Source organism: Hipposideros armiger, unplaced genomic scaffold (genome assembly GCF_001890085.2).
Source record: "Hipposideros armiger isolate ML-2016 unplaced genomic scaffold, ASM189008v1 scaffold_371, whole genome shotgun sequence".
In the NCBI taxonomy this organism is placed as follows: Eukaryota; Metazoa; Chordata; class Mammalia; order Chiroptera; family Hipposideridae; genus Hipposideros; species Hipposideros armiger.
This window is the reverse complement of record NW_017731721.1, coordinates 1,607,777-1,634,276: the sequence shown is the minus strand read 5'-3', so window position 1 is coordinate 1,634,276 and position 26,500 is coordinate 1,607,777. Positions and strand designations below refer to the sequence as shown.

General features: G+C 42.5%; 1 protein-coding gene across 5 annotated transcripts in view; it reads right to left on the bottom strand.

The window, feature by feature from the left end:
- The window catches only part of DIP2B (DIP2 acetate--CoA ligase B (putative)), a 209,428-nt gene extending 183,457 nt beyond the window's left edge, over positions 1 to 25,971 (bottom strand). For all 5 annotated transcript variants that reach the window (XM_019662250.1, XM_019662252.1, XM_019662251.1 and 2 more), the window contains exon 1: positions 25,732 to 25,971. In XM_019662250.1, the coding sequence (XP_019517795.1) occupies positions 25,732 to 25,831 (100 nt within the window). In that variant the 5' untranslated portion in view covers positions 25,832 to 25,971. The remainder of the gene's footprint in view (positions 1 to 25,731) is intronic.
- Positions 25,972 to 26,500: the final 529 nt, after the last annotated feature.

Below are 26,500 nucleotides of genomic sequence, written 5' to 3'. Positions count from 1 at the left end.
AAAAAAATATATGACACATGGAAGAACTAATAGAACAAAAAACCCTCCAAGCTGCAGAAAGACATCCAATAAAGACAAATTGAGGGTCTACCAAGTGCCAAACAGTATGAAAAAGAAGACACACACCTAGACACATCTATAAAATTTCAGAACTTCAAGGACAAAAAGCAAATCCTAAAAATGTCCAGAATACAGTCATGCATGCCATAATGACATTTCGGTCAACGACGAACTGCACAGACGACAGTGGTCCCAGAAGAGTATCATGGAGCTGAACTATTCCTATCACCTAGTGACTTCAAAGACTTCATAACATAGTAGCACATGCATCACTCACATCTTTGTGGTGATGCTGGTGTAAACAAACCTGTGCTGACAGTCGTATAAGAGTATAGCACATACAGTTATGTACAGTACATAATACTTGATAATCAACTATGTTGCTGGCTTATGCATTTACTATACTATATTTTTATTGCAGAATGTACTTTCTACTTATTAAAAAAATAGTTTGCTGTGAAACAGTATGCCGTACTATACCAGCAGCAGTCTCATCCATCTTGCATTCTCTTGATGGCATCGTTTCTCTTGTGTTTGATTTAATCTCATGTTGTTTTGTCCAGTACCATGCTATACAGGCTTGTAGCCTGGGAGCAATAGGCTGTACAATAGAGCCTAGGTGTGTAGTAGGCTCTACCATCTAGGTTTGTGTACATACACTCTATGATATTCGCACAGTGACAAAACTGCCTACGGATGCATTTCTCAGAATGTATCCCCATCGTTAGGTGGCGCATGACTGTATAAAAATAGGTTACATTCAAAGAACTGACAATCAAATGAGATATAAAGATACTTTTAAAAGGCAAGGACTTAAAGTTTAATACTCATGTGCCCCATATTAAAAATAACTACTCCAAATTTTAAAAAGACAAGAAAAATGACAACTTAAAGTATGAGAAACAATGGCGGTTGAGTAAAACCTAGAAGGAGCATAGAAAGCTAAAAAAAAATTAAAAGAGGACCGAGTAGAGCTTGTTTGTGCCATTCTCTTCATTCTCTGAGGAAGGGCTTTGGTGATACTGCATTAAATTTCCTTCTCTGTATATCCAATAGCACTTCTAGGTTCTAAAGTAAGTAATATTTATTTAATAATAATATTGCAAAAGCGGTATTTGTGGAATATAAACATTTTGGTTTAATTTGTACACATAGCATGAAGACAACTTCTTGTTTACACAAAACAATAGTATAAACGTTATTTACTTTGATAATATAAGAACAATATGACTACAAAATCTCAGAAGGATAAAGCTACTAGAAATGGTTAAATTTCATAGCAGAGAATCAAGACACCTTCTAAAGTTGACTTAACATAGTTTTTTAAAGTTATACTATCAACTACCAGAACTACAAAACTGCTAAAAAGTGGTTACATTTTGGGAAGTGGGGCTGGGGTTGGGGGAGAGAAAAGGCTATTTTTTCATTGCATAGTTTTTCAACAATGTTCCCATGTCACTTTTTTTTTCATTAATAGGGAAAAACACACAGTATTCTTACAAGTATTCTCATACCTTATTCCCACCTCAACAACCCTTAAGTAAGACCATCTTTTTCCCTACTTCATACACATATACTCAAAAAGTGATACAGGAATGCTCAGTGATCGGGAACACAGAACAGTGTGAAGAGTGAAGTCAAGGCCAAGGGCACTGTGGTCCTAAGGCCCACCACTCCTCGGACACATTCCCATCTTTACGACCTGTCGTCTGCTTTCCTCTAGACCCCAGGTCCTGTTGGCATCCTTGGGGCCATCAACATTCCCACTAACTCCGAGTGGCTCAGTTGGTTAAGAGCTCACTGAAGAGTGCGAGCTCTGAGCAACAGCGGTTCAAGTCCCGGCCCGAGCTGAGCTGCCGCCGAGCTGCCAACAGGTGGCAGGATAACTCAGCTTAAAAAGAAAACAAACAAACAAAAAATTCCCACTAATGACCTGTATGACATGGTGATCTCATAGTTCTACGAAAACATCACGTAATTGTGTCCACTCCAAACTCACGCAGGCCACACTGGCTCTGGGCTCACATGGGCATCACATTCATTGTTTCATTAATTCCTCTCAAACTCCCCTACAGCTGCTGCTGTAATTCTTTTCACATTTCTCAAAACTCAATGCTTTCCTCTTTCTGAAGAATCTTTTCCCTTTAGTCACACACCAGTCTCTTCTATGCAAATCAATTTTTTTTCAACCAAACCCTTCCATCTCAGTCCTGGCATGCTGCTCTCACACTCACCCTCATATATTCTTGAGGGCTCTAACCTGTGTCCAAACCTCCCAAGCCAATTCAATTTTTTCTCAGCCTCCTCAGGCCTATAAAGACTTTTCAGTATCCTCTATTATTAAAAAATAATAATAAAGTAAAATAAGTAAGTACTCCTTTGAATCTGCCTTTGTTCTTTCACTCCTTTTTCCCAACTTTAAAACGAGAAGCCTACACTCATTGTTTCTATGTCCTCATCACTTCTTAATATAGCCTGATTCAGCCACAGGACTAGAACTGACTAATCTAATCATCTGTATTTCCTCATCTAATTCGCCTAACCTCTCCAGCTTTAACATTGCTGACTATTTATCCCCATAAGAGCACCACACTACATTGCCTAGCCCACCTCCTACTTCTGTGATCGTTCCTGGCATCCTGGGTGATTCTTCCTCCTCTAGCTTCCTAAATATAGGCATTCCTCATTAGCTTCATTTTCTACTTTTCTTTTAAAAGATCTGATTCACCCTGGTGAAGTTCATGAAGATGGTGTCCAGGATATCATCTCCCTCAGCCCCAGGTATCATTCACTATTTCCAGCTGCCTATTGAACAGTCTGCGTGAAAGTCCTGCCAATGCCACAGATTCCATCATGTCCAAAATTATATTCATCATCCGCTCCTCTACCCAGCATCTCAGGTGTTCCTCTATGTAACACTATCATTCCCCTGGTTACTCAGGCTCAAAATCTGGGCCATCTTTGACTCTGATGCTGTTCTCTCACATCTCACCATCTTTCTTCTCTTCAATGTTTTACAACATGGACAGTAAAGGTGAATAAGCAGGGTTTCCAGCCTCTGGGAAGACTGAAGAGAAACATAAGCAATTATAAAGTAATCTGATAAGCAATACAAAAGACAAATGCACAGGATGCTGAGGTTGGGGGGAAGAAGAAACAAAGGGGAGAGACATACAGGAGGGGAATTCAACAAGCTGTGAACTGTAACAGTCAGGACTGAAGTCCTGTTCCCTCACACTCAGTCGGCCAAAAGAACACATCCTGGCTAATACAATGTACACCTTGCTTTAAGAAAATTCAACATATAAGTTTTCACTGACTGACTATAAATTAGGCATTGATGATTCTCACTCTACATGGATTTTCTTTCAATGGTAACTGTTCCATTGAATTTAAAATAGGATTTCCTTTTCACATATTCTCATAAACATACTCACAGGTCATCTGGGGAATTAAGAGCTGGAAAGAACGAGATTCTCTCATCTAGCCACTCATTTCCCAGAGGCTAGGAAAGGTTAAATAACTTGCCTAAGGTCACAAAGTTTGTAAAAAGCAGAAATGGAACCTGGACCCATGTTACCTCACTCACTGCCTTTGACGTGCTCCTCACCTCAGGATGCTTTCCCAATTGATTCACGTAAAAGCCAACAGAAATGAGAATCTGCAAAGCGGGTCCAGACGTCAGGTCTCTTTCAAAAGTCTTGAACATGGTCTCTTAAACACACGCACACACACATAATATGAATTCCAGGAAAATAAGGATCTGGCTTTAACTTAGTTCTCTGTAAAAATGAGAACTAGCTCAGCTTATTAATGACAAATTCACCAAAAGGCTCTCTTGTTCCCTAGGTTCTCCCCAAAATGCTGATAAAGTAATTTTTCTTCCCCCACATAAAGGCCTAACTGGAGTTCTAATTATTTAACTAATGGCTAAAAAACTTAGTATTTTGGGGAGTGAGGTAGAAATGCATGGGGTTTTCCCCCATCAGAAGTGGGATGGCTTAGAAAAAATGAATTCTAAGTACTGAGCCAACTGTGAGGATACCAAGTTCCAGTTAGTATATATTAGTCAACCTCTGATTTCACCTTCTGTCAGGGAAAAAAAACAGAAAACGTTACTTCTCTCCATCTCCAAAAAGCGATAGGTGCTTTTTACATTATAAACTTGTCTTCCCTGATAGAGCAGTTAAGTGATTAGAATTCGCAATTTGCTCTGAGCAAAACCCCCTTTTGCTTTTAGAATCTGATCCTTTTCTGAAGGGCCCTCTGATCACTTTACAGGGAACATGTCTTAACGTGTGAGAAACGCAAAATCAAAAGCAGCCAGGAACTCAAGTCCAACTCTACCTTGTACAGCTTAACTGTCAGAGGTTGATTTGCAATAACTGATGGTAAGGTTAACAGCAAAAGAAAAAAAAATCAGCTTGGTTGGGTTATTTAAATTCAAGTAACGTCTTCTAGAAGACTATATAAAACCCATACTACTCTATTTTCCCTTTCAGAAAGTTCCTGAGAAATCTGTAGTCTTGGACTAGATTTAAAATAGAGAATTCTGAACAAGTGAGAACTTATTAAACTGCTAATGGAAAAAAAAAAGAACACTTCAATATTCTTTAAATTAACTCTACATAAAACCTGATAACGTAAACAAATATGGTTATGTCTTACTCTTGATGACTCACTGTGACACTGTCATATCCTCTTTCTCACTGCTACCTCTGCTTCTAAACAGACAAATCATTTTAGATAACAGGTTGTCAAAAGTTGGGAAAGCAGTTTCCTGTCAAATGAATCAGAAATAAGTCATTGGAAAACCAGACCGGTTAGAACTGGAGTTGTCTCTAACAAAGAGGAACTCTACCTCACTCAAGGCTCAAGTTTCTGTTCATTTTCTCTCAGAGGGGAAAAAGTGGGCCTCGTGCATGGCCTTCTCCTGACTTCCCTAAGGGTCCAAGGACAGCCTTCTAATGTGTCTGGGGCAGAGCAAAATGGCGTTCACACTGGTGTGTCTTCCCTTCCCTCAGCGCCCAACCACTTCCGACATTTGCATCTGAGACTAGAGACCTCTTGTCTCACCTGTTCTTACTCATCCTCTCCAGTGCACCCTTGCCTCACCTCCCCTTTATGTCGCTGACCACAGCCTGCGTGTGCCTATAATTATGTCTATAACTTTCCACGGAAGCACAGCTGTTTACATGGGGGTGGCTCTTCTGTGTCTTCACAAAGTGTTTTTCAAGGGCATATACATGATACTCACCCTTAATTTATTTTTAACTCAGAGAATACTCCTAAGATCATCAGGAGAGAACTCCCTCAACTTCCTCTTCTGCTATAAATAACTGCCTCTGCTCCCATCCTTTCCTCCTTTCCTTCTGTTTCAGCAGAAAAGGAGTTCCTCCTGGTACCTGGATAATCACTCAGAGGTGCCAGAAATCTCAAACCTTCCTGGCTCGCGGAGGCCATGTTCCATCACATCCTTTCTATTTTAGACCTTCAGCCCCTCCTCTCTAAGGTCTCACTCTTCCACCCCACAAATGAACATGCTCAAGTCACTCCTTTCTTAACGTAATTCATTATTTCAGCCATCAAATACTTTTTGAGCACCTACTACGTGCCAGGAGCTCTTTTCTACCCTGAAGATAAACAGGGTGAATAAACGAAGTTCCCGCCTTCATGCAACTTACTTTCTAGTGGGGAGAGAGAGAGAGAAAGAAAATGTAAATACCCTAGCTCCTGCCCTTTCTCTCCTTCACCTTCACAGCCAGCCTCTACTTCTGCCTGCTCTTCCACCTTGGGTTCTCACCCTACCCCCAATAGCTGTGCAGTCCCCCAGCCCTAACACCATTAAAACAGCTCAGGCAAAGGTCTCCACCAAGGACCTCCTCTACTTGTAAATCTCAATGGCATTTCTCAGTCCACCCTTAGTTAAACTCTGCAGCAACAGGCACTTTTACTGCTTTGCTTTTCTTCTTCTTTGGCCACGCGTCCCTCTTGGACCACTTTTTCTCAGGTTCCTCTTCTTCAGCTTCCCCCTTAAATGGCGGTGCTTCTGGAGCTCTATGTTTAGCCTCTTCGCATTCAGTGTGCTCCCCTCAGACCACCTCAGTCATGCCCATGGCTTCCACTGTCAGTGATACCCACTCAGGAATACTAAATGTGTAGCTTCAGGACAGGCCTTTCTAAAGAGCTACACACACACACACACACACACACACACACACACACACCCGCCAACGGTCTGCCATGGCTCTCCACTTGCATGGCTCCAAGACCCCTCAAACTCAGTAACACTGAAACTCTACTCCCACAGCTAAAACTGTTCTTCCTCTATTCCCTGTATTAGGAGATGGTGCCATCTTCCTCTCAAGATGCTAAGCCAGAAATGTGGGCGTCGACCTAAGATTCTTCCATCACATCTTCGCTCTCCTCCTCCACACTGGTCTCACCAATTCTGCCTCCTTAAACACCCCTTTTTCGGTATTTCATTCCCTCTTCCCTACACCTACTGAAGAGCCCTTTGGCTCATTTCAGTAGCCTCCTTCTGAGTCTCCTTGTCCTTTATTGTCCTCCTCTTATCAATTTAGGGCTACTTTACTTTGTAGTCTATGAGTATGGTGCCCCCTGGTTATGTGACACAGGAGCCTGAAATCCTCCTCCTCTGGGGCGATCTCCACCAAATACAGATGCCATCCACTCCAGCTCACAATTCCTCAATGGTTCCTCATGACCTAAGCGGATGCTCCTTAAACTCTCACCTGAAAAAAGCTTTGGAGGATGAAGGATCTAGGAGCAGCACAGCTGGAAAGAACCAGCCACTAGGGGAAGATGTATTATATTTAATTTTAAAAGATAAGATTATATTTCATCCTAGGTTTTAATACTGTACTATAATATATTCATCTTTTAATATAGCAATAATTTCCCTAGAATTCAATAAAATGCATACTCCAAGAAGACATACCATGATCATCCTATAGCTCTGAGCACCCCCTAGCACATCCATACAAACCCCCACAGGGAAGCAAGGACCTACAGGATAAAATTTAAGGTTATAAGGCCTACCCCTGCCATGCTCTCAGCCCTGCCCACCTGCCCAGGTTACTTGGACCTACTAAGCTTACACTCTATGCTCTAGTGATGACTAAATCATTATAATCCCTCAAACATGCTACAATGAGTCACAAATCCATGCCCTCTCCAAACCTAAAGCACGCTCCTCCCTTGTCTGTCTGCCCACCAAACTCCTATTCAACTGTTAAATCTGAGCCCGAGTGATTCTACTTCAGGGAGCCCTTCCTAGAATATTACACAGGATATAGTGCTATAGAGGTACATTAATGCCCTTCAGCTAAGCACTCTCAGTATGTGCACATGCATTCTTTATGACATCATGCAATAAAAATACTGTTTATAATACCTTATCTCTGCAAATAACTACAAAAACCTACAGTCATGTCCAGTCCCTCCTAACCATATCAAACTTACTAAAGGTTGTTTTGCTTTGTTTCTGAAATTCTTATATTTCCTCCCATTCATTCCTTAACCCATTATGATCTGGCTTCCGATTCCCACCACTGCATTAAAACCACTCTCGCTAAATTCATAAACCACCTGTGGCTAAATCCAATGAATCCATCTTAATCCTTACCATTCTTGTATTTGCAGCAAAATTTGATCTTTCCTTCTTTTGCCTTTCTGACCCCGAAACCCTCCTGATTTTCCTTCTCTAGCTTTCTTGCTAACCTACCAGCCACTTCTTCCTAGTCCTCCTCGCAGACTTTCATTTCCGCTGTCCCGGTTAACATTCCTCAAGGGTCTGTCTGAAATACTCCTCTCTGTTCATGCTAAGCCCTCTTTCCTGGGTGAACTCACCTATTCCTGAGGCTTTAAGTAGCATCCTGTTTCAGATAAATTTGGGTTCATATACCCACCCAGTTCAGTTACTCTATTCACTAATTACAAGAGGCATGAATGGAAGTTTGGGGAATATAAAATAACACTGCAGCACAGTAGCTCAATAAAGACTTACAGTGCTTACCATGTGCCAGGCACTGTTTCTAATCACTATATCTTTATGTATTCACTGATTTACTTCTCACATCAATCATATAAGGTAGATATTATTATCCACACAGAGGTAAGGAAATTGAGACAACTAAAACTGACTACACACACACACACACACACACACACACACACACACACACACACACACACAAAAGGCAGAAAAGAATCCCCACCTCTAATGAAAAACTCTTTTCCTATAACTGTAAGAAAAAGTTAGAAGATAATCAAATTAAATTCAGAATTCTAAGCAACTGACTTCTTCTGATAATGGTGATCTTTTGTTAATTAACATTTAATAATCATCTAGTCACGTCTTCAACATGATAATCATTAAGATCATGTTTCTTTTAATCTTACTGAAATAGAATAATCGTATTTAAGATGTTTCACAAGTTCTGTTTCTCAGCCACAAAGATAAACCTGAAGTTCATGATAGAACAAATGAAATACTTGAGATTTACTATATGTATCCTATGTGCAAAGTCACAATAAATTTAGTGTTTGAACAATATCTTGGACATAGGTACTCAAAGAGGCACCCAAGAGAAAACAAACAGGTTGTATGTATACAGTGAGGCATATGATGGGCGGCCCGTGAATGTCCTCAGAGGTCTAGGTGGCCACACTGTTGGCAAACGCTAGGATAAATCAAAGGTCTGGCTTAGTTCAACAAACCCAGTATTTACCATATGGCAAACTATTTCACTTCCCTGGTTTTCCAACGTTTTGCAAAAAATGTAATGCGGCCAAGAAAAATGTTGGAAAAGCAGGCCTGGGAAATAGGTACTTAGTTTTTCCCAACCAGGACCAACCAGTGACACCAAAATGAAGGTTACCTACAATATCTGGTCTATAGAAAAACCCACCCACTTGGCGTACCCCTCGGATCCTGGGTAATACATCTGGTTAAGGTAGAGGAAAGAGGGACTCAATGTGAGGGCAGAGTACAACAAAACCCAAGAGATACACGAGCAGAGGCACTCAGCCCGCGTGGCTCCGGCTCCCATACAAGCACTGTGCCAGGCTTGACGCTCTGTCTTCTGTAAGTATTTGCATAATAAATATCAACAGATTTGAATGAGCAAAGTAGCCAGATAGGCTGATGAAATGGAAAGTTGTCACACATCATCCAGCTGTACAAGTCACATGGAAAATTAGAGGGCACAGATAAATAGGTGAGGGAGACAAAGGAAAAACTAACAAACTTTAGAAACTAACCAAATGCCAGGAAAACACCATGAGCCCGAATTCCAGCTCTGGGCAGCTCCCACAGGAGTCCCTTTCCTTCCTGGCAGAGGCCCTGGGGACAGAGCCTATACTTTATTATTCTGTAAAGCTGCCCCCATCTAAGGAATCCCATTGGAATCTTCTCCCTGCAAAATTCATCTGTTCACTGAACAAGTGTCGACTGAGAGTCTTCTATGCTGGACCTGGGGCATCCAGGAGGGAACAAGACAGCAAGGTCCCTGCTGTCACAGAGCTAACATTTTATTGGGGTAGAATCTGATAATAAACAAATACATGAACAAGATCATTTCAAATGGTGGTAGCATTAAGTAGAAAATTTTAAACAGAAAGAAAAGAAAGTAAAAAGATGAGATGGAGAAAGAGGGGAGGAGTTGCTCATTTAAACAAAAACTCCAGCAGCGGAGGCAGTGCTGTCGGCCAGCACAGACCTTGCAGCACAGCATTCCAGGCAGAAGAGATGCAAGGAACAAGACCTGGAGGCAGGAACAACATGGTGAGCCCAAGGGAGAGAGGAAACGCCTCACCACCCTCAGGTTTGTGCTCAAGTGTCATCTGATGATGAGGCTGTCCCAGACTACCCCATTTTAAATTGTATCCACTGACCCAGCCCCAACACTCTCTATCTCTCTTTGCCATTTTTCTCCACTGAAATTTTTACCATCTAACAGGCAATATATATTACTTATTAATTTCTGTCTATTCCTACAGCATGTAAGTCGCTTAAGGGCAGGAATGTGTTACTTTAAACACTGCTGTATTGCCTGTACCTATATGGCACACAGTGGACACTCAATAAATAGCAGCTAAATAAATAAAAGGAAAAGAAAAAGGGAAGGGAGGGAGGAAAGGAAGCAGGAAGGAAAGGAAAGAAGGATGGCGAAAGGGAGGAAAAGAGGAAGGAGAGAAGGGAGAGTCAGGCAGTGCAGCTGAGCACAGTGGAGATGGGGACAGCTGAGGAGACAGGACGGGGTAGACCAGGGAATGGAGTTTGAATTCCATTTCAAAGACAAAGAGGATCCACTGAAGGGTGGTAGGCAGGGAAACAACATGATCTAATTTGTAGTTCAGAAAACCTCACCGTAGCTGCCATGTGGAAATTCAGTCAGAAAGGAGAAAGTAGGGACACTGGGTACGGAGCTAGAGGTAAGGGGATGAGGTAACGAGGCGAGAACAGTGATCACTGATGTACAGAAGCAGATTCAGGGTATTTCTCAGGGTAGCACCAAAAACTTGCTGAGGGGCTAGATATGAAGAGTTGGGCTGAAGGAAAGAGGAATCAAAGATGTATTAGTTATCGATGTATTGCTTCTCAGATCCAAATCTACCCTTCATTGCCTGCTCTTGTGAAAATTAAGATGGACCCTTTTATTTTCCAAAGAAGATATACAGATGGCCAGCGGGTACATGAAAAGATGCTCAACATCACTAATCATCTGGGAAATGCCAATCAACACCACAAAAAGACTTCATACCTCACACCTGTCAGAATGACTATTATCAAAAAGACAATAAAAAATAAGTGTTCGCAAGGATGCAGAGAAAAGGAAATGCTCATGCACTGTTGGTAGAAATGTAAAGTGATACAGCCGCTATGGAAAACAATATAAAGGTTTCTCAAAAAATTAAAACTAGAATTACCGTATGAGATAGCAACTCCACTTCTGGGTAGTTATTCAAACAAAACGAAAGCACTAATTCAAAGAGAGATCTGCACCCCTATGTTCACTGCAGCACTATGTACTATAGCCAAGACATGGAAACAGCCAAGACATAGATAAATGGATAAAGAAAATGGTGTGTGTGTGTGTGTGTGTACGTGCACACACACACACACACACACACATATATAATGGAATATTACTTAGTCATAAAAAATGAAATCTTGCCATTTATAACAACATGGACAGGCCTAGAGGGTATTATGCTAAGTGAGGTAAGTCAGGCAGAGAAAGAGAAATACCTTATGATTTTATGTATATGCAGAATCTAAAAAACAAAACAGAAACATATTCAAAGATACAGGAAACAAACTGGTGGTTACCAAAGGGGGAGAAAATTGGGGGGACGGGTGAAATAGCTGAAGGGGATTAAGAGGTACAAACTTCTAGTTATAAAATAAATAAGTCATAGGAATGTAATATACAGCATAGGGAATATAGTAATGATATGGTAGTAACTTTGCATGGTGATAGATGGTAACTAGACTTATTGTAGTAATCATTTTATAATGTATATAAATATCGAATCACTATGATGCACACCTGAAAGGAATAGGATCATGTATGGCAATTATGCTTCAATTAAAAAAAAAAAAAAAAGGATGGACCCTTTAAATAGCTTTCCTTTGCCATATGCCATGATGTTAATCTGCCTTGTCCGTACAGGGCACTGGGAAGACGCTGCAAGAAGGAGGAGCTTTTCTTTCTGGTTCCAGTGTGCTCCTCTTGGCGAGACAAATAGAGTATCAAGAATTTCAGTATTTCTGATGTCCTAGGGCATACTAGCCAACTTATTTTAAGATCTTTTCTAATTTGAGAAAATTGGGTAAACAGCTAGTATAAGCTAATGAAACTTTCACGTTTTCATAATTATTTTTCCTACATATATAAGAATTTGGGCACTTTGTTTGTTCATCCTTATGTAAAAAATGCTAATAACATACTGCTTTGAGTATAAGAAATTTTATAATTTGTTTTAATACATTAAAGTAAGGATCCCTTCATTATTGTGTTTTTAAAGTGTTCTTGGCTATTCTAAAACATTTATTCTTCCATATGAATGCTGAGATAATTTCATCTAATTCCCCACCTCCAAAAGAAATCTCCATTGGAGTTGTAACTGATTTCTATTAAATTTCTATATCTTTAGTCTTCCCATCCAGGAATATGGTATATATTTCCATTTTTTCAGATCTTGCTTTTATATTCTTGAGATTTTACAATTTTTATTTTTTAAATTGGGGGAAGGGAACAGCATTGGGGAATCGGGGAAGGGGAACAGACAAGTTGCTGTCCTTTCGTTCTTCAGTCTAGTTGTGGAGGACATCGCTTCACTGGCCCATGGTGGTATTATCATTGCGCTCTTCCTGGGTGAGGCAGATCAGTCTCCGGCTTCTAGACAGCGGTTCACAGCAGCTTTTGGCAGCTTACACCAGCTGCCGGCCACTCACGCTGGCTGCCAGCCACTCACAGTAGCTTATGGCAGCCCACTGCAGCAGGAGCTGCAGCCCACGCCTATACCTGCAACTCACAGCAGCCCAGCTCCGGGTCGAGCTGTTGTTCACCATCTTAGCTGCAGAGGGTGCAGCGTCACTGGCCCTCATGTGGGATCCGAACTGGGTCCCTGCTGCTCAGAGCTGGCGTCCCATGCCAGCTCTTAACCAATGCGCCACTTGGCCGGCCCAGATTTTACAATTTTTTAATACAATCCTGTGCCTTTCTTGTGATATTTAAGTATTTTATCATTTTTAAGACTACTGTAAATATTTTTCTCCTCACCAAGACAGTTCATTCCCATACTACCCCCACCAACATCCCAATGATACCAAAAAATGCTTTTACCTCCCACCCCCACCCCCACTATTCTGTCCCACAATGTTTGAGTTTTGCAGAAATTATTCAGAATATTTCATTCAGACAAGTAGGTTTTCTCTTGCAATGTCTCTTCTATTTCAAAGACCCTTACCTGGCATTCATATATTTCTTGTCACTCTCAATGAATGTGATGATATACATATACTATATATAATATATAACGTACATATTTCAAAGTCCAATGTCCATCACTGTTTCCTCTCCTCCTATTTCGGGGTCTCTATTTGTATTATCTGTTTGATTAGAGTATATTGCTTAGATTGGAGTCTATGGGTGATAGATCTCTGAACACTTGCAAACTCACATAGAGCTTTCTTTTCCCTGAAAGGTGAATAACATTGAGAATCTAGGATTCTTGGAATGTAGACCTTTTCTGTAAACAGTCTTATACCATCATCGAAGTTGTAATATTGCAAATAGTCTATGTTGTTGTTGTTTTAACTTTATGTTTCTATCTAGGAGCTTATAAGCGTTTTGTTTTTTTTCTTATCACTGATCCAGTGATTTTATCAGAATATGCCTAGGTTTATGCCTTTTCTTATCAATCTTACCTGGAACACAGTGAATTCATTCAATCTGCAGTCTTTTTCAATTTGTAATCTTTTTTTCAGCTGAGGAAAAATTGCTTTTTCTTACTTACTTCTCCTAAAATTCTTATTATTTGCATTTTAGGTTTCCTGGATCTATCCTCCAAGTCCTTTAACTTTACCTTCGTAAGTTCCCATTCTAACTCTTGGTATTTTCTAAGTTTTGAAGTTGTTATTTCACTTGAACAGGGTTCAAAAAAGACAGCAGTAAAAATGTGCTCAAGGGCCGGCCGAGTGGCACGATGGTTAAGAACTGGCTTGGGATGACAGAGGGCCCCGGTTCGGATCCCACATATGAGGGCCAGTGACACTGCCCTCTACAGCTAAGATGCTGAACAACAGCTCAACCTGGAGCTGGGGCTGCTTGAGTCGCCTGCGACGGCGTAGGCTGAAGCCCCTGTGGCAAGGGGCAGTGGGTTGCCATGGGCTACCGTGTGCAGCCAGCAGCCAGAGTGAGTGGCCAGCAGCCACAGTGAGCGGCCGTCCAGAAGCTGGCGACTGATCTGCCTCTCCCGGGAAGAGCGCAATGATGGTGCCAACTTGGACCAGTGAAGCAACGTCCTCCACAACCAGACTGAAGAACAAAACGACAGCAACTGGTCTGTTCCCCTTCCCCCAATTCCCCAGCGCTGTTTCCATTCCCCCAATTCCCCAATAAAAATCTTAAAAAAAAAAAAAAAGTGCTCAAGCTGCCACCTTCCCAAAATCACATCAAAGGCGATTAAATGATACTTATCACTCAAGTAGAAAATAAAAATACTTCTAAGTGCTCAAAAGACAATTGCCTAAATTAGTATTTTTAAAACTGGAACAGCTATTTACTAGATTGAAAGTGCCTTGAAAACAGGGTATCTGCCTTCTATACATCTCTCATCCTCTCAATGGACCTTGTAAATAAATGTGCTCAATGCATCTTTATTGATATATTCAGCACCTTAGAAGCTCCAAAAGGTAGGAGCTTCAAGAAACCTGAAGTCTAACTGAGGAGGCCAAAAAAAACCAACCCACAAGTGAAACAAAGAAATAGTGGTCAGTTAAGTGTTAAATTGGGTTACTGCATATAACAAAGCTTAAAAGTAGAAGACATTAATATGGACTAACTCAGTTAGCTCATTTTATGATGAAGGGGACATCAGCTAGGCCGTGAAACACGGGTACATTCTCATAGGAGAAAAGGCAGTCCTAACAAAAACAGTCATTGCAAGGCACAACAACAGGAATGAGCCTGTCAGGAAAGATTAAGGAAACCAGTCAGACTGTAACAGAAGCTTCTGTGAGAAACTGGTAAGGAAATACAAACAGACAGGGAAGTTGATGGGAGGTTGATGACAGTCTACGTTCATTCATGAGATGAGTAAGTGCTGAAAAGTACTCATGCGAAGGATGCTGAGTGCTGTCTTCAAGCAGCTTACAAAGGGAGCTAAGAGTATTTATGCAAGTAAATACTCTTTAAGATAATTTGAAAAATGGCTATAACAGAAGAGTAACATTGGAGAGCAGAGCTCAGAGAACCAACTAATAAGGAAGTTGAAAATTGTAAACAGGAAGTTCACCTTCTAGTTTTGCCCCTGGTCTCCTTGAAGAAAAAGAATAAGCAAAGAGCTATGGGAGGGAAACTCATACTTATGATTTCTCTACATGTTCAGTTTTTAAAAAGTTTCTCCAAACCAGAAAGGAAATCCACTAAGGTAAGAATGACAACTCTTTAAATAAGACAGGAAAAAAAAATTGTAGCTATGTATGGTGATAGACTAATGTTAACTAGACTTACTGTGGCGATCACTTCACAATATATACAAACATTAAATCATTATGTTGTACACCTGAAACTAATATTGGATGTCCATCATACCTCGAAAAAAAAAGTTTAAGACGGCCTATTTGCCTCAGTCACAGATTTACTAAAGAAATTATCAGAAGCATCTACCTGATGATTCCTGCCTGGTTCATTTTTTTTTTTTAAGATTTTTATTGGGGAATTGGGGGAAGGGGAACAGACAAGTTGCTGTCGTTTTGTTCTTCAGTCTAGTTGTGGAGGACGTTGCTTCACTGGCCCAAGTTGGAACCATCATTGCGTTCTTCCCGGGCAAGGCAGATCAGTCGCCGGCTTCTGGACAGCCGCTCACGGCGGCTTGAGGGCCGCTCACACTGGCTGCTGGCTACACACAGTAGCCCATGGCAACCCACTGCAGCAGGAGCTGCAGCCGACGCCATCGCCGGTGACTCACAGCAGCCCAGCTCCAGGTTGAGCTGTTGTTCAGCATCTTAGCTGTAGAGGGCAGTGTCACTGGCCCTCATATGTGGGATCCCAACTGGGGCCCTCTGGTATCCCAAGCCAGCTCTTAACCAACGCGCCACTCGGCCAGCCCCTGCCGGGTTCATTTTTATAAAGGAGATTCAGTGACAAGACTGGTCAGCACCAGAATGAGTTCGTGCCTAACCTGAGTTAAAACCCACAAGTTCCAGTCTATAAATAATTAGAGACAACATAATCCAAGGCTCTTAAAAAGAAAAAAAAAATCCTACTGATGCTTTAATGTATCCCTAAAAGCAAAAGTGCTCTGAAAATAAAGAGATATTAGAGCACTATTCCTTCACAAATAAGAAATAATTCCAAGAAAAATCAATTAAGTACATGTCATTTACAGAAATATTTACATTAATTTTAAAATTAAACACTAAATATCCTAAGGAGAAAAACAACAACAACACTAAAAACTCCTTCTGAACCCGAATGTAACCACAAGCCTGTGTCTGTAACCCAGAAGCTCGAGTCCAAGGCACACCAAGGACCTTTCAAAGACGCTAGGCCTGTGAATTTCCATTTAGTGCTGTCCTGTGTGGTCTCCAAAATACTTTCCTCCTGGGTTTCCCCTTCAGTTTCTCATCACCCCCAATCTAAGTTCAGAGAAGAAAATTTAATTTCACATAAAAATGTAAGTACGTAAAATTATCTTTCACTTTATAGATAATCTTATAGGATTTTACCCAATACGTTTTGTTCTTTTAAGAAATAGAGAAGTCACATCTTGCTGGAAGCTCAGCTGGCATGAAAAAAACTCTCCAAATATGTTTTAGAGTGCTAACCCCACTGGTTCTGGCAAAGCAAGGGCAGAAATAACCAACCTCCTTCCTATTCCTATCTATTTTTCTGAGACTAGGATAGAACATTCCAATTCTTTTCCCTCCAGGGAGCCCTACCTCCAAAACTCCAAAGATAGAAGCTATATCTTAAGAAATGTGAGGCCCAACAGTTAAGATGGAAGAGAATTTTGCCAAAACTACTTGAAACATGGCTCAGAGAGATGGAGGCGAATGGCAGTGTGGAAACACCGTGGGGTCTGGAGCCAAACTGACTTGGGTTCAAAGCAGCACATGGTCCTTTCAGGCTTCACATTCTTTAACAAGTCTCTAGAAAATGGAAATCATACATCTTTAGGAGTTGTTAGGACTAGAAGCACATTTCAAAGACTTGCCCGAGTCATACAGTAAGCAGCAGAAGCAGGACTTGTCCTCAGTTCTAAATAACTCAAGTGCAGTGTTCTTTCCCTTTTGCCATGCATTTCAGAATGTTACTGTTACTGGTGAGGAGAAAGGGAAAGATCACGTCATGTGTCACAGGGCAGCACACACTGCATTTCCCTCAATGTTCATTCAGGTGCTTTTCGCTAGCTCAGTCCTCTCATCACTGTGATAACAGGAGCTATTTATTCTACACCTACCTACTGCCCAGGCAGGGTATACCAAATGCCAAGCACAGGGCCAGTTACATAATAATCACTCAATAATTGATGGCTACTTATACAGAGATCTTAACTTCTTAAGAGAGCTTAGGAGGGCCAGCCGAGTGGCACACTGGCTAAGAGCTGGCTTGGGACGCCAGCTCTAAGCAACAGGGTTCCGGTTCGGATCCCACATGAAGGCCAGTGACACTGTGCCCTCTACAGCTAAGATGGTGAACAACAGCTCGACCTGGAGCTGGGCTGCCGTGAGTCGCCGGCAATGGTGTAGGCTGCAGTGAAGTTGCAGTGAGCTGCCATAAGCTACCGTGAGTGGCCGGCAGCCAGTGTGAGCTGCCAAGAGCCGCCGTGAATGGCCGTCCAGTGGCTGGCAACCTATCTGCTTCAGCCGGGAAAAGTGCAATGATAATACCACCATGGGCCAGTGAAGCGACGTCCTCCACAACTAGACTGAAGAACAAAAGAACAGTTACTTGTCTGTTCCCCTTCTCCGGTTCCCCAACGCTGTTCCCCTCCCCTAATTGCCCAATTAAAAAAAAAAAAAAAAAAGAGAGAGAGAGAGAGAGAGCTTAGGAAAGGCTGACTTCTTACAGGAAACTGAGTGGAATACAAGTTAACCAGGCAGAAAACGGGAAAAGCATGCCAGAGTGGGCATTTTTCAGAAAAAGAAAATGTGTATGAAGCCAGGGAAGTGAAAAAAGCACAGTGCACTCAGGGAAGCACAAGTCATTCAGCATGGCTACAAAGGAGAAAAAAACATGGAAGGAGCAGGAAACAAGGCTAAAGAGGCAGGTGGGTGTTGGCACACAGAGGATGCTTGGACTTCAGCCTATGGATAAGGGACGCCAACAAGAACTTTTAAACAGGGAAAAGGACACAGTTAGATCCATGTTTCAGAATGATTATTCCATCACAGAACAGAGAAGGATGGAATGGAGGAAGAGGCTGAAGGTAGGCCCACGAGTTAGGAGACGACTGGAATCATCTCAGCAAGAGATGATGAGAGCCTGAACACAGATGTTGTGAACGGAGGGGAGGAAGTAGAATCAGCAGGAGTCAGTGATCCATTAGAAGTTAAGGATAACCTCCCAGTTTTTGACCTGGCTGAGTGGACAATCTGAAGTAGGGAGTATTTGTGGACTGGACTGAAACAAGGAGCACAGTTTTGGGCTGCTGAGTTACAGCTGTCTGGGGGCAAGCAAGGCGATGTCTGGAGCAGTGGAGAGTTGGGGCTAAAGAGATACAGTTGAGGAAGCCATCTTGTAGCCATGACAGCTGGAGCCCAGGGCATGAATGAGATGACTCAGCGAGTGTATGTGGAGCGAGAGGAAGGCTAATGACAGATATCAGGAACACCTACATCAGGAGGAAGAGACAGAAAAAGAAGCCCAAGAGAGCATCAGAAGTTAGGGAGATGGAAGGAAGTGATGCCATAAAAGCTAAGGAAGGGGAGAGCTTTATAAAGATAATGGGTCCAAGGTATCCAATGCTGAAGAGAAGGATGCTGTATCCAGTGGGCACTTTTCAGCCAGACAGTAGAAGTCAGTCGGCCTTGCAGACAGGTGTTTCCAAGGCTTGATGAGGTAGAAGCAACAGACTGAGGAGTAAACAAAGGTAAGAAGTAAAATAAAGGAACTGTAGGCCACTGCTTCTAGGATGAGAGGGAGAGACTGCAAGCACAGGAGAGCGAGCAGCTTCCAATACAAGGTTGTGGGAAGCTGCTTGCTTTTAAGAGGGAGGAACTTCAGCATATGTATACAGGTTGAAGGGAAGGAGCCAGGAGCCCGAGTGTTAAGTGACAGGCTAAAGATGAGAAAAGAAACAAAGACAAAAGACTATGACTGAATAGATCAATCTACCAAGTAAGTTCCCAAGATCCCAGAAGAGGAGATGGGACTGAAAACACAGCCAGAGGGATTCACACTGTAGGAGAGGAGGGGATATTTCCTCCTCTGAGAAAAGAAAGGGGATAAGGATGGGAACTGATATAGATAAATTGGTGAGATTTGAGGAGGGAAGCTGAGGGAGTTTGGCTTTCCCAACAAGCTAGTCAGAATGAAAGGTGATAGACCTGATTCTTCACTTTGCTTCATACTCCTCTCTAAGAAACTGATGAAAGCTGTAGACTCTGTCCCCCAAAAAAGGCACTAACACTCAAAATTCTGAACATCATTTCAGAGTCTCCGGGTCCACTGAAGACAACCCGTGGATCCAAAGATTCTATCATCTGTAAGGTTATGGAATTCCAAAGAAATGGCCTTTCAGAAGCAATCTTGTTCACAGAAGAGAATCTACATGGGAAATCAACTTATTCATTAGAAGCACAAAGGTAAAAAAACCACACACACACAAAAAAACCTTTCACTTAAACCTCTATGATATACTCAATCACCAAAAAGAGATGGACTATTTGTGTACAAAACTAACTCAGACTCTCTAGGGATAAAAGATACAGAACATCCCTGCCTTTAGAAAATGTAGAAATTAAAGACAATGAGTGACAAAGCCTTGGATTTAGCAATGGCTTTAAAAAAGAGTCGTCTTTTTCAAAGATGAAAGATCAACCTAGAGATAAAGGGAGACAAAAATCAGACCCCAAAGTCTAAAGATAGAAGACTGAAAATGGCTGGTGGCAAAGGCTCCTCAAAGGAAAAGAGGATGCAAGAGACCTCCTGAAGGAGGAACTGAAAGGATCTGTTCACGAAAGACAAAGGGAGGACTAAGAAAAGGAAGAACAGAAAAGTACTTGAAGGTACATGTGCCTTTTCATAGCTTAGAGATGCCTGAGTCTCAGAAACCATGCTTACATTTCAGAGCCATTTGCCAGAACCTACAGGCTCAGAAACGCACACATGCCAGATGTCTGCATCCAACAAATCAGCCACTCTTCTCAGCTCCAGTCAACTGCCTGCAGCAACCCAACACGTGCTGAACTAAGGGGAGAAGGTGCCGACAGGAGCAAATGATGACAGAGGGAAAGGCTTACTTTTCAAATATATATACGCAAATTGATTCCATTCATCATTTCACATATAACCACATATTACTAAGTTACACAAGATATCAAAAACAGCCAAGTCAGTGTGCATCCATTTGCTATCAGAAACAATTAAGATTATATGTATGCCACATACTACACTAAGCTTTTCTCCTATTATCTCATTTTAAAACTCCTTACAACTCTAATGAAGTTGTCATTCCTGTTTTAAGAACTGAAGATACTAACACCAGGGAGGTTAGGCAGTCTGTCCAAGGTCACAGAGCTAATAAGTGAGAGGCCAGGGCTTGGACCCAGGCCCATCAGATGCCAAAACCTGTGCCTCTCAAATGATTACACAACCCCACCTGGTGCCAAATCCAATCCCCAAGATAGAGACTTTGTATTTCAATTCAAGTCAAACTGAAGTGAGCAAAAATTTCTTGCACTCCTAAAACAATACCAGTAAGAAACAGTGAGGGAGTTATTTAAAGAAGTCTAAGACATAAACAACCTCTGGAGGAGCTTACATCAAGGTGAAATGAAAAACAATTTAAATCATTAGAAAATATATGATTGGCAAAAATGCTATAAACTGTAAATGCTGTAAGGTTTGAAGCTAGAGAGCTCACAGCGGTCAGGGTCAGGTTTATTAAAAAGGTAATACTTCAGCTGAACTCAAAGAATTGTGAGAAACTCTGCAGGCAAGCAGGAAGGAGTGTTTCAAAGAGCATTCCTGAATTAATCATGAGAGGAGACCATGGAGAACTATAGTAATTATAATACAAATATAGTGTGAAGGCCCTTGTCAGCCAACCATCTGAACTACCCACCCTGAGGTACTAATCCTTACACAGGTCGGGAAAGAAAGGAGCCACCAAGGGCCGGGCGAGGAGTGAAGAGCTAATGATTTCTGTTATTCAAAAACCCAGCTCAATGCTATGGGACTGTCAAACAACAAGATTAATTTTTCAAAACACACACGAGAACTAGGGTGCCCAAATAAACGTTCCCCTTTACAGTAAGGTGAATCATTCTTCCAACAGAGAGAATCTGTCTGTCACTTTTCTTCTGGAACGGCCCTCAAAACCAGTTTACAATCATTCTAATTTTTTGACAGTCATGATGAAAGTCAGTTTATAATCACTCTAGTTTTTTTCAATCTCAATTAGTTTGAACTCCAAAGAACATCAACCAGCTTTTCTCTACTTGGCTGCAAGTAACCATAAAATGAAACTCCACCCTCGGAGAATTAAAATTTGCCACCATGAGGGTTTTCAAAGGACTGTGCCACAAGCTCTGACAGCAATTCCTAAAGATGAGTTCCAACATAAGACGAGCATAGCCCACCAAAAATACACATATGCAAGTTTTAGGGGGTAGATCATTTAGGTAACGCCCCGTTTGGGTTATTTAAAAATCCACACACCTGTTTTCCTTAATGCTGCTAGCATCAGGTATAAGAACGGCTTAGACATAATTTTCTGATAAAGGTGCATCCTATGAATTCATGACTATGCTACAGAGCTGGGGGAAGTGGCCCACCTTCCCCTTATAGGTAAAGCAGGAGGGATTTGCCCGTTTTCTGGTGGCTTAATTCTACAATAATTGTCAGCTTCTCTATTCAGCATCTTACCCTTTTCTTCTTCAACCCCCTCACCTCTTCCCCACTGTTAAAGAGGACTCATTTCAACTCCAGGGACTTGGCCCTCTCTTATCCCCACACCTTAAAGGTGGGCCCAGTACCAGGCTTTAAGGACCGCCAAGATGTGATGAAACAGGAGAAAGGGAGGATGTGACTGTGTTTGTTGTGTTTGTGCTCAGAGAAGTGTTCAAACAAGAAAAGGGAGGATCCCTTCCTGTAAGTATTATTTCATCTTAAATACCTTTCCAGTTGTCATCGTTGGACTGTTCTCAGACACCGACAGGCTTGCGCTCCTTCCGACATGCCACAGAAGGATGGAATTTATGTCCTTCTTTCCTTCACACTTAGGACTGGACTGCACAACCTAAATCACAAGCTAAATCTACTAGCTCCCCAATCCAATCTCATATTTACAGTGCTCTGCTGCTGCTTTTTCACAACAACAAAGCAGAGAGCTTCCTCTTTTCTTAGAAGGCAGCCTCTGTACAGAGCACCATTGTGGTCTCATGTACGTACTGTTTTGTTGATATTTTTAAGTGATTTCCCTCCCAGACTAGGAGCTCCTTGAAAGCCAATACACTTCTGTATCCCCAGCACAGTAGCCACCAAATAAATGTCTGAATGAAATACGTGAATGATAGATTTGAAAGAGATTTCAGAAAGAGAATCAACCAGACTATTTGGAATTGTGGCATACAACTGTTTTGTGGCCTTTCCTCAGAATAAAATTTAGAGTTAATAGCTTATGCAATAACAGTAAAGATATTTAAATCATTCGATGATAACAGATACTATAATTACATGGCAGCTTAGGATAATGACACTTATTATATGAGCAGCTTTAGACAAAACACTTAACCCTTGTGAGTCTGTTTCCCCCTCTTTCAAACCAAAAAAAAAAAAAAGAGGAAAAGGTGGGAGAGGTGGTAATATCTATGCTACCTAATTACGGCCGTAGTCAAGTCAAATGACATAATGTATAAGATCATTACACAAATATAATGTATTATCAGACAGATTTAAACAAATAATTCTCATTAGTGTTATTTTATGTACATACACGTCACTAGAATGTGAATAAAGTTCAGACAAAAGAGGCTACTGTCAAACACATAATAAATATAAGAATATATGTGAATCATGAAAAATGTTCAGCCATGGGAATGTTTGTAAGAAACCTCCTACCTCTTCAATTCATCTACAGAAAAACTCGCGATTACGTGTAACGTCAATTTTAAATGATTCTCCCGGGAGTTTCAGGCTCTTCCTTTTGCTGCAGAAGCAGGAGGCTTTCACCACCAAGTCCACGGTGACCTGCCTGAAGCGCCAGCCTGGGCTCTGCACCGGGCTCTGCGGCAAACAAGCCAAGGAGGCACAGGCCTGCATTTCAGCACAGGGTCAGTCGGCTGATGTCTGACCAGAGCCTGCAGCTGAAAATACAGGCGAGGACAAAGCAAATTCTGTAACAGCGTACAGCTCAGACTATCATTATAATTACGACCAACTACAGCCTGAACCTAAAAAAAAAAAAAAAAGAATAAAATCAAAGAGTGAGTGCACCAAAGCCAGCAACACATGATAAACACATAGTTAAAAGAGCCTTCTTTTTTTAGAAGAAAAAAGTACTTTGGTCAGAGCAGTAACTACAGAGGAAATGTAAAACAAACAAACAAAGGTTGGTTCCAAATAGGCTACAGACAGCTCGAACAACACCCTGCTTTAGATTTGGGGGCTGTCGGGTTGTTTCAACTTCACTTGAATTCCTAAAAATATCTATCTACTTCTCCAGCAATGATCCTCTGTACTCTGAGCAAGAGAGAAAAACAGATGGCTGAGATGCTGACACTGCAAGCCCAAGGGTTTCCAACTGTATGTTTTTCCAGTTATCCATTGCTAAAAGAGACGAAATTCAGGATAATGTAGGATAAATCTGTAAGAAACCAATTCAAACTAAGTCATATGCCAACCAGAACAATTCTGCATTGGAAAGTAAACCATGCACTTGTCCTTAAAAATGCTTCAGCCTTTGTATTCAGTGTGTGCGAGCTTCACACTTTTCTGAAGGAGAGGTGAGCTAATCAGTGAGTCCTAGAAATAGTTTCTCATACTCATCTCTAGAAACACCCAGAGAAGTAAACAATAATCAGCTGGAAGCAGAAATACCAAGAATAAGGAGCTTCCAGGATTTCCCTCTCCGTGTAAAAGCAATCAACTCCTATTTTTAATCTCTTTCTGACGCAAACAGCCAGCCAAACCTTTCTCTTTCTGGCTAATCAAAGATAGCTGATTTGTTACTGTAAAGTAACTGTTTCACAAGTCGATCAGAATGTAAGTCATTACAGATTTCAAGACAATGCTTTAGTCTAGGGAGAAGACTGAAGTATGTTGCCAGGCAGAACAGGATGGTAATGCCCTAACCACTTCACAAACTCATCTTCTACCACTGATTTTGGGGACTGGCCAAAGAATAACTTCCCAACTGATTAATTGAAAAATAATGCCTGTAATTAAGTGCAAATGAAAAGAGCGCTTCCCTATATATTGGAAAAACCTAACAGGGTTATTCATAATAATTACTTCCTTCCATGCCTAACTGGATTTATAACACAAATCTACTTCTGGTTTTTCATTGTAAAAGATGGGGCGGGGGGGGGGGGGGGGGAGAATGTCTCAATAAGTAAACAAAAAGTCAGAACTCTCCAGGGAACTTGTCACCTTCCTCTGTTCCAATCAATTTTTAACCCACTTGAAAAATGCTAGTGAACAGGGCCTTTGGCAAGGAACTCAATAAGAATATGCAACTCTGGGGACACCACCACAGTACTGACATCAAGCTTGGACAAAATACTGCTTTTGTTTCGGAGGCAGCCTGTGATAAAAACAGGAACTTTATGGAGAACTGATCACAACTGCACAAGGAGCCTGATCACATGCCCACGACACAGCAATGTTTCTCTCATTGTTATCCAAGGGACTTTTCTAAGAACAGTGGCTTGATTTGTTCCATTCTTTTAATTTTCAAAATAAATCCAGCCCTCCTTGTACCGATCCATTGTCAAAGGAAAGAGGGTGCCGGCCAGGATTTGCATGTAACCTCTCCTTCCTCCTTCAAAGACTCCAAAAGGTGATCAGCTGCGGAAAATTCAGCAGGAATACACGCACCAGGAAAAAGCCCTTATGACAAAGGTAGTCTCAAAGCAGCACCCTGTGTCTCTCTCTGGGTTAATGCCGCTGCTTGTAATCTTTCTAGGACCCTCAATAGCCCACCCAGCTTCTGTCTTACTCCTGTCACTGGGGAGGCATCTCTCATTGTTAAAGAAGGAAGAAGAAGAAATGCTGCGGATTTCCCATGTGTCTGTCTCCTTTTTTGAAGGGGGTAAGGGGGACGGAGACAGGAGTGGGGCCCTCTCCTCGAAAAAGGCAGAGGACAGGAGAAAACTGTCAGCCACCCCGCTCGCTGCCTCACCCCCACCCCCCACCGTGCCCAGGCGCCCGGGCAGAAGCGGAGGGCGCAGCTTTGTCTCGGGTTTTGGGGGGCAGGGAGCGCAGAAGCAGCCCGGGCCCGGGGAGGCCCTCTCTCTCCTCCAAGCCCCTACTTGACCCCCTCCCAGAGAACACAATGAGCCCACACGGGAAACCCACTTCACCGGGTGGGAGAGGAGGGAAGACGACCCTTCAGAGCCCGGGCCAGATTTCCGGCACCCTCCTCCCCTCTCGCCCGCACGGCCACCAGGGCGCGCGGCAGAGACCTGGTCTCCCTCTCGCCGCGAACCGCAGCGGCGCCGGGGCTCTCGCTCCCCCGCCCGGCTCCTACCCTCGGAGAGCTCCAGCTCCAGCTCCGCCAGCTGCGCCCGCACGTCGGGCGGCAGCGCCGCCACCGCGGCCGGCGCGGGCTCCAGGCCTCGCTCCGCCATCCCGGCTCCACCAGCCACACTCCGGAAGACAAGAGAGGGGGCCGAAGGAGGGACGGACTGACGCGGGTCCACACCCGGACTACAGGATCCGGCTCCGGCCGCCGAGCGCCGCCAGCGCCGATGCTGCTGCTGCCGCCATGAGCGAGGGTCACGTGAGCGCCCCGGCCCCGCCTCCGGGCCGAGGACGCACCGCCTCCTTTGCCAAGTCAAACTCAGGACTCGCGGGTTTACGGCGCCCTCTACTGGGATGCTCCTGAAACGACGAGCCCAAGCCCGCTACCCCGAATTCTGCACAAGACGGGCATACGGTGTTGATGGTGCGGACACGCAGTTTAACCTTTTACAAACTCACATGCAAGGAGTTTTCAGGGGCGCCAGGTCATACTTTTTCCACCTCTCTTCACTTAGTAGTGTATGCCTTTGTCTTTTCCCTAACTCCATTTTGCCCTAATTGACACTTCCCCATTTATAAGTTAAAGATTTTATTGGAGAATTGGGGGAGGGGAACAGCACTGGAGAATAGGGAAGGGAACAGACAAGTTGCTGTCCTTTTGTTCTTCAGTCTAGTTGTGGAGGACGTGGCTTCACTGGCCCATGTTGGTAGCATTGCGCTCTTCCCAGGTGAGACCGATTGGTCACTGGACACTGGATGGCCACTCACGGTGGCTC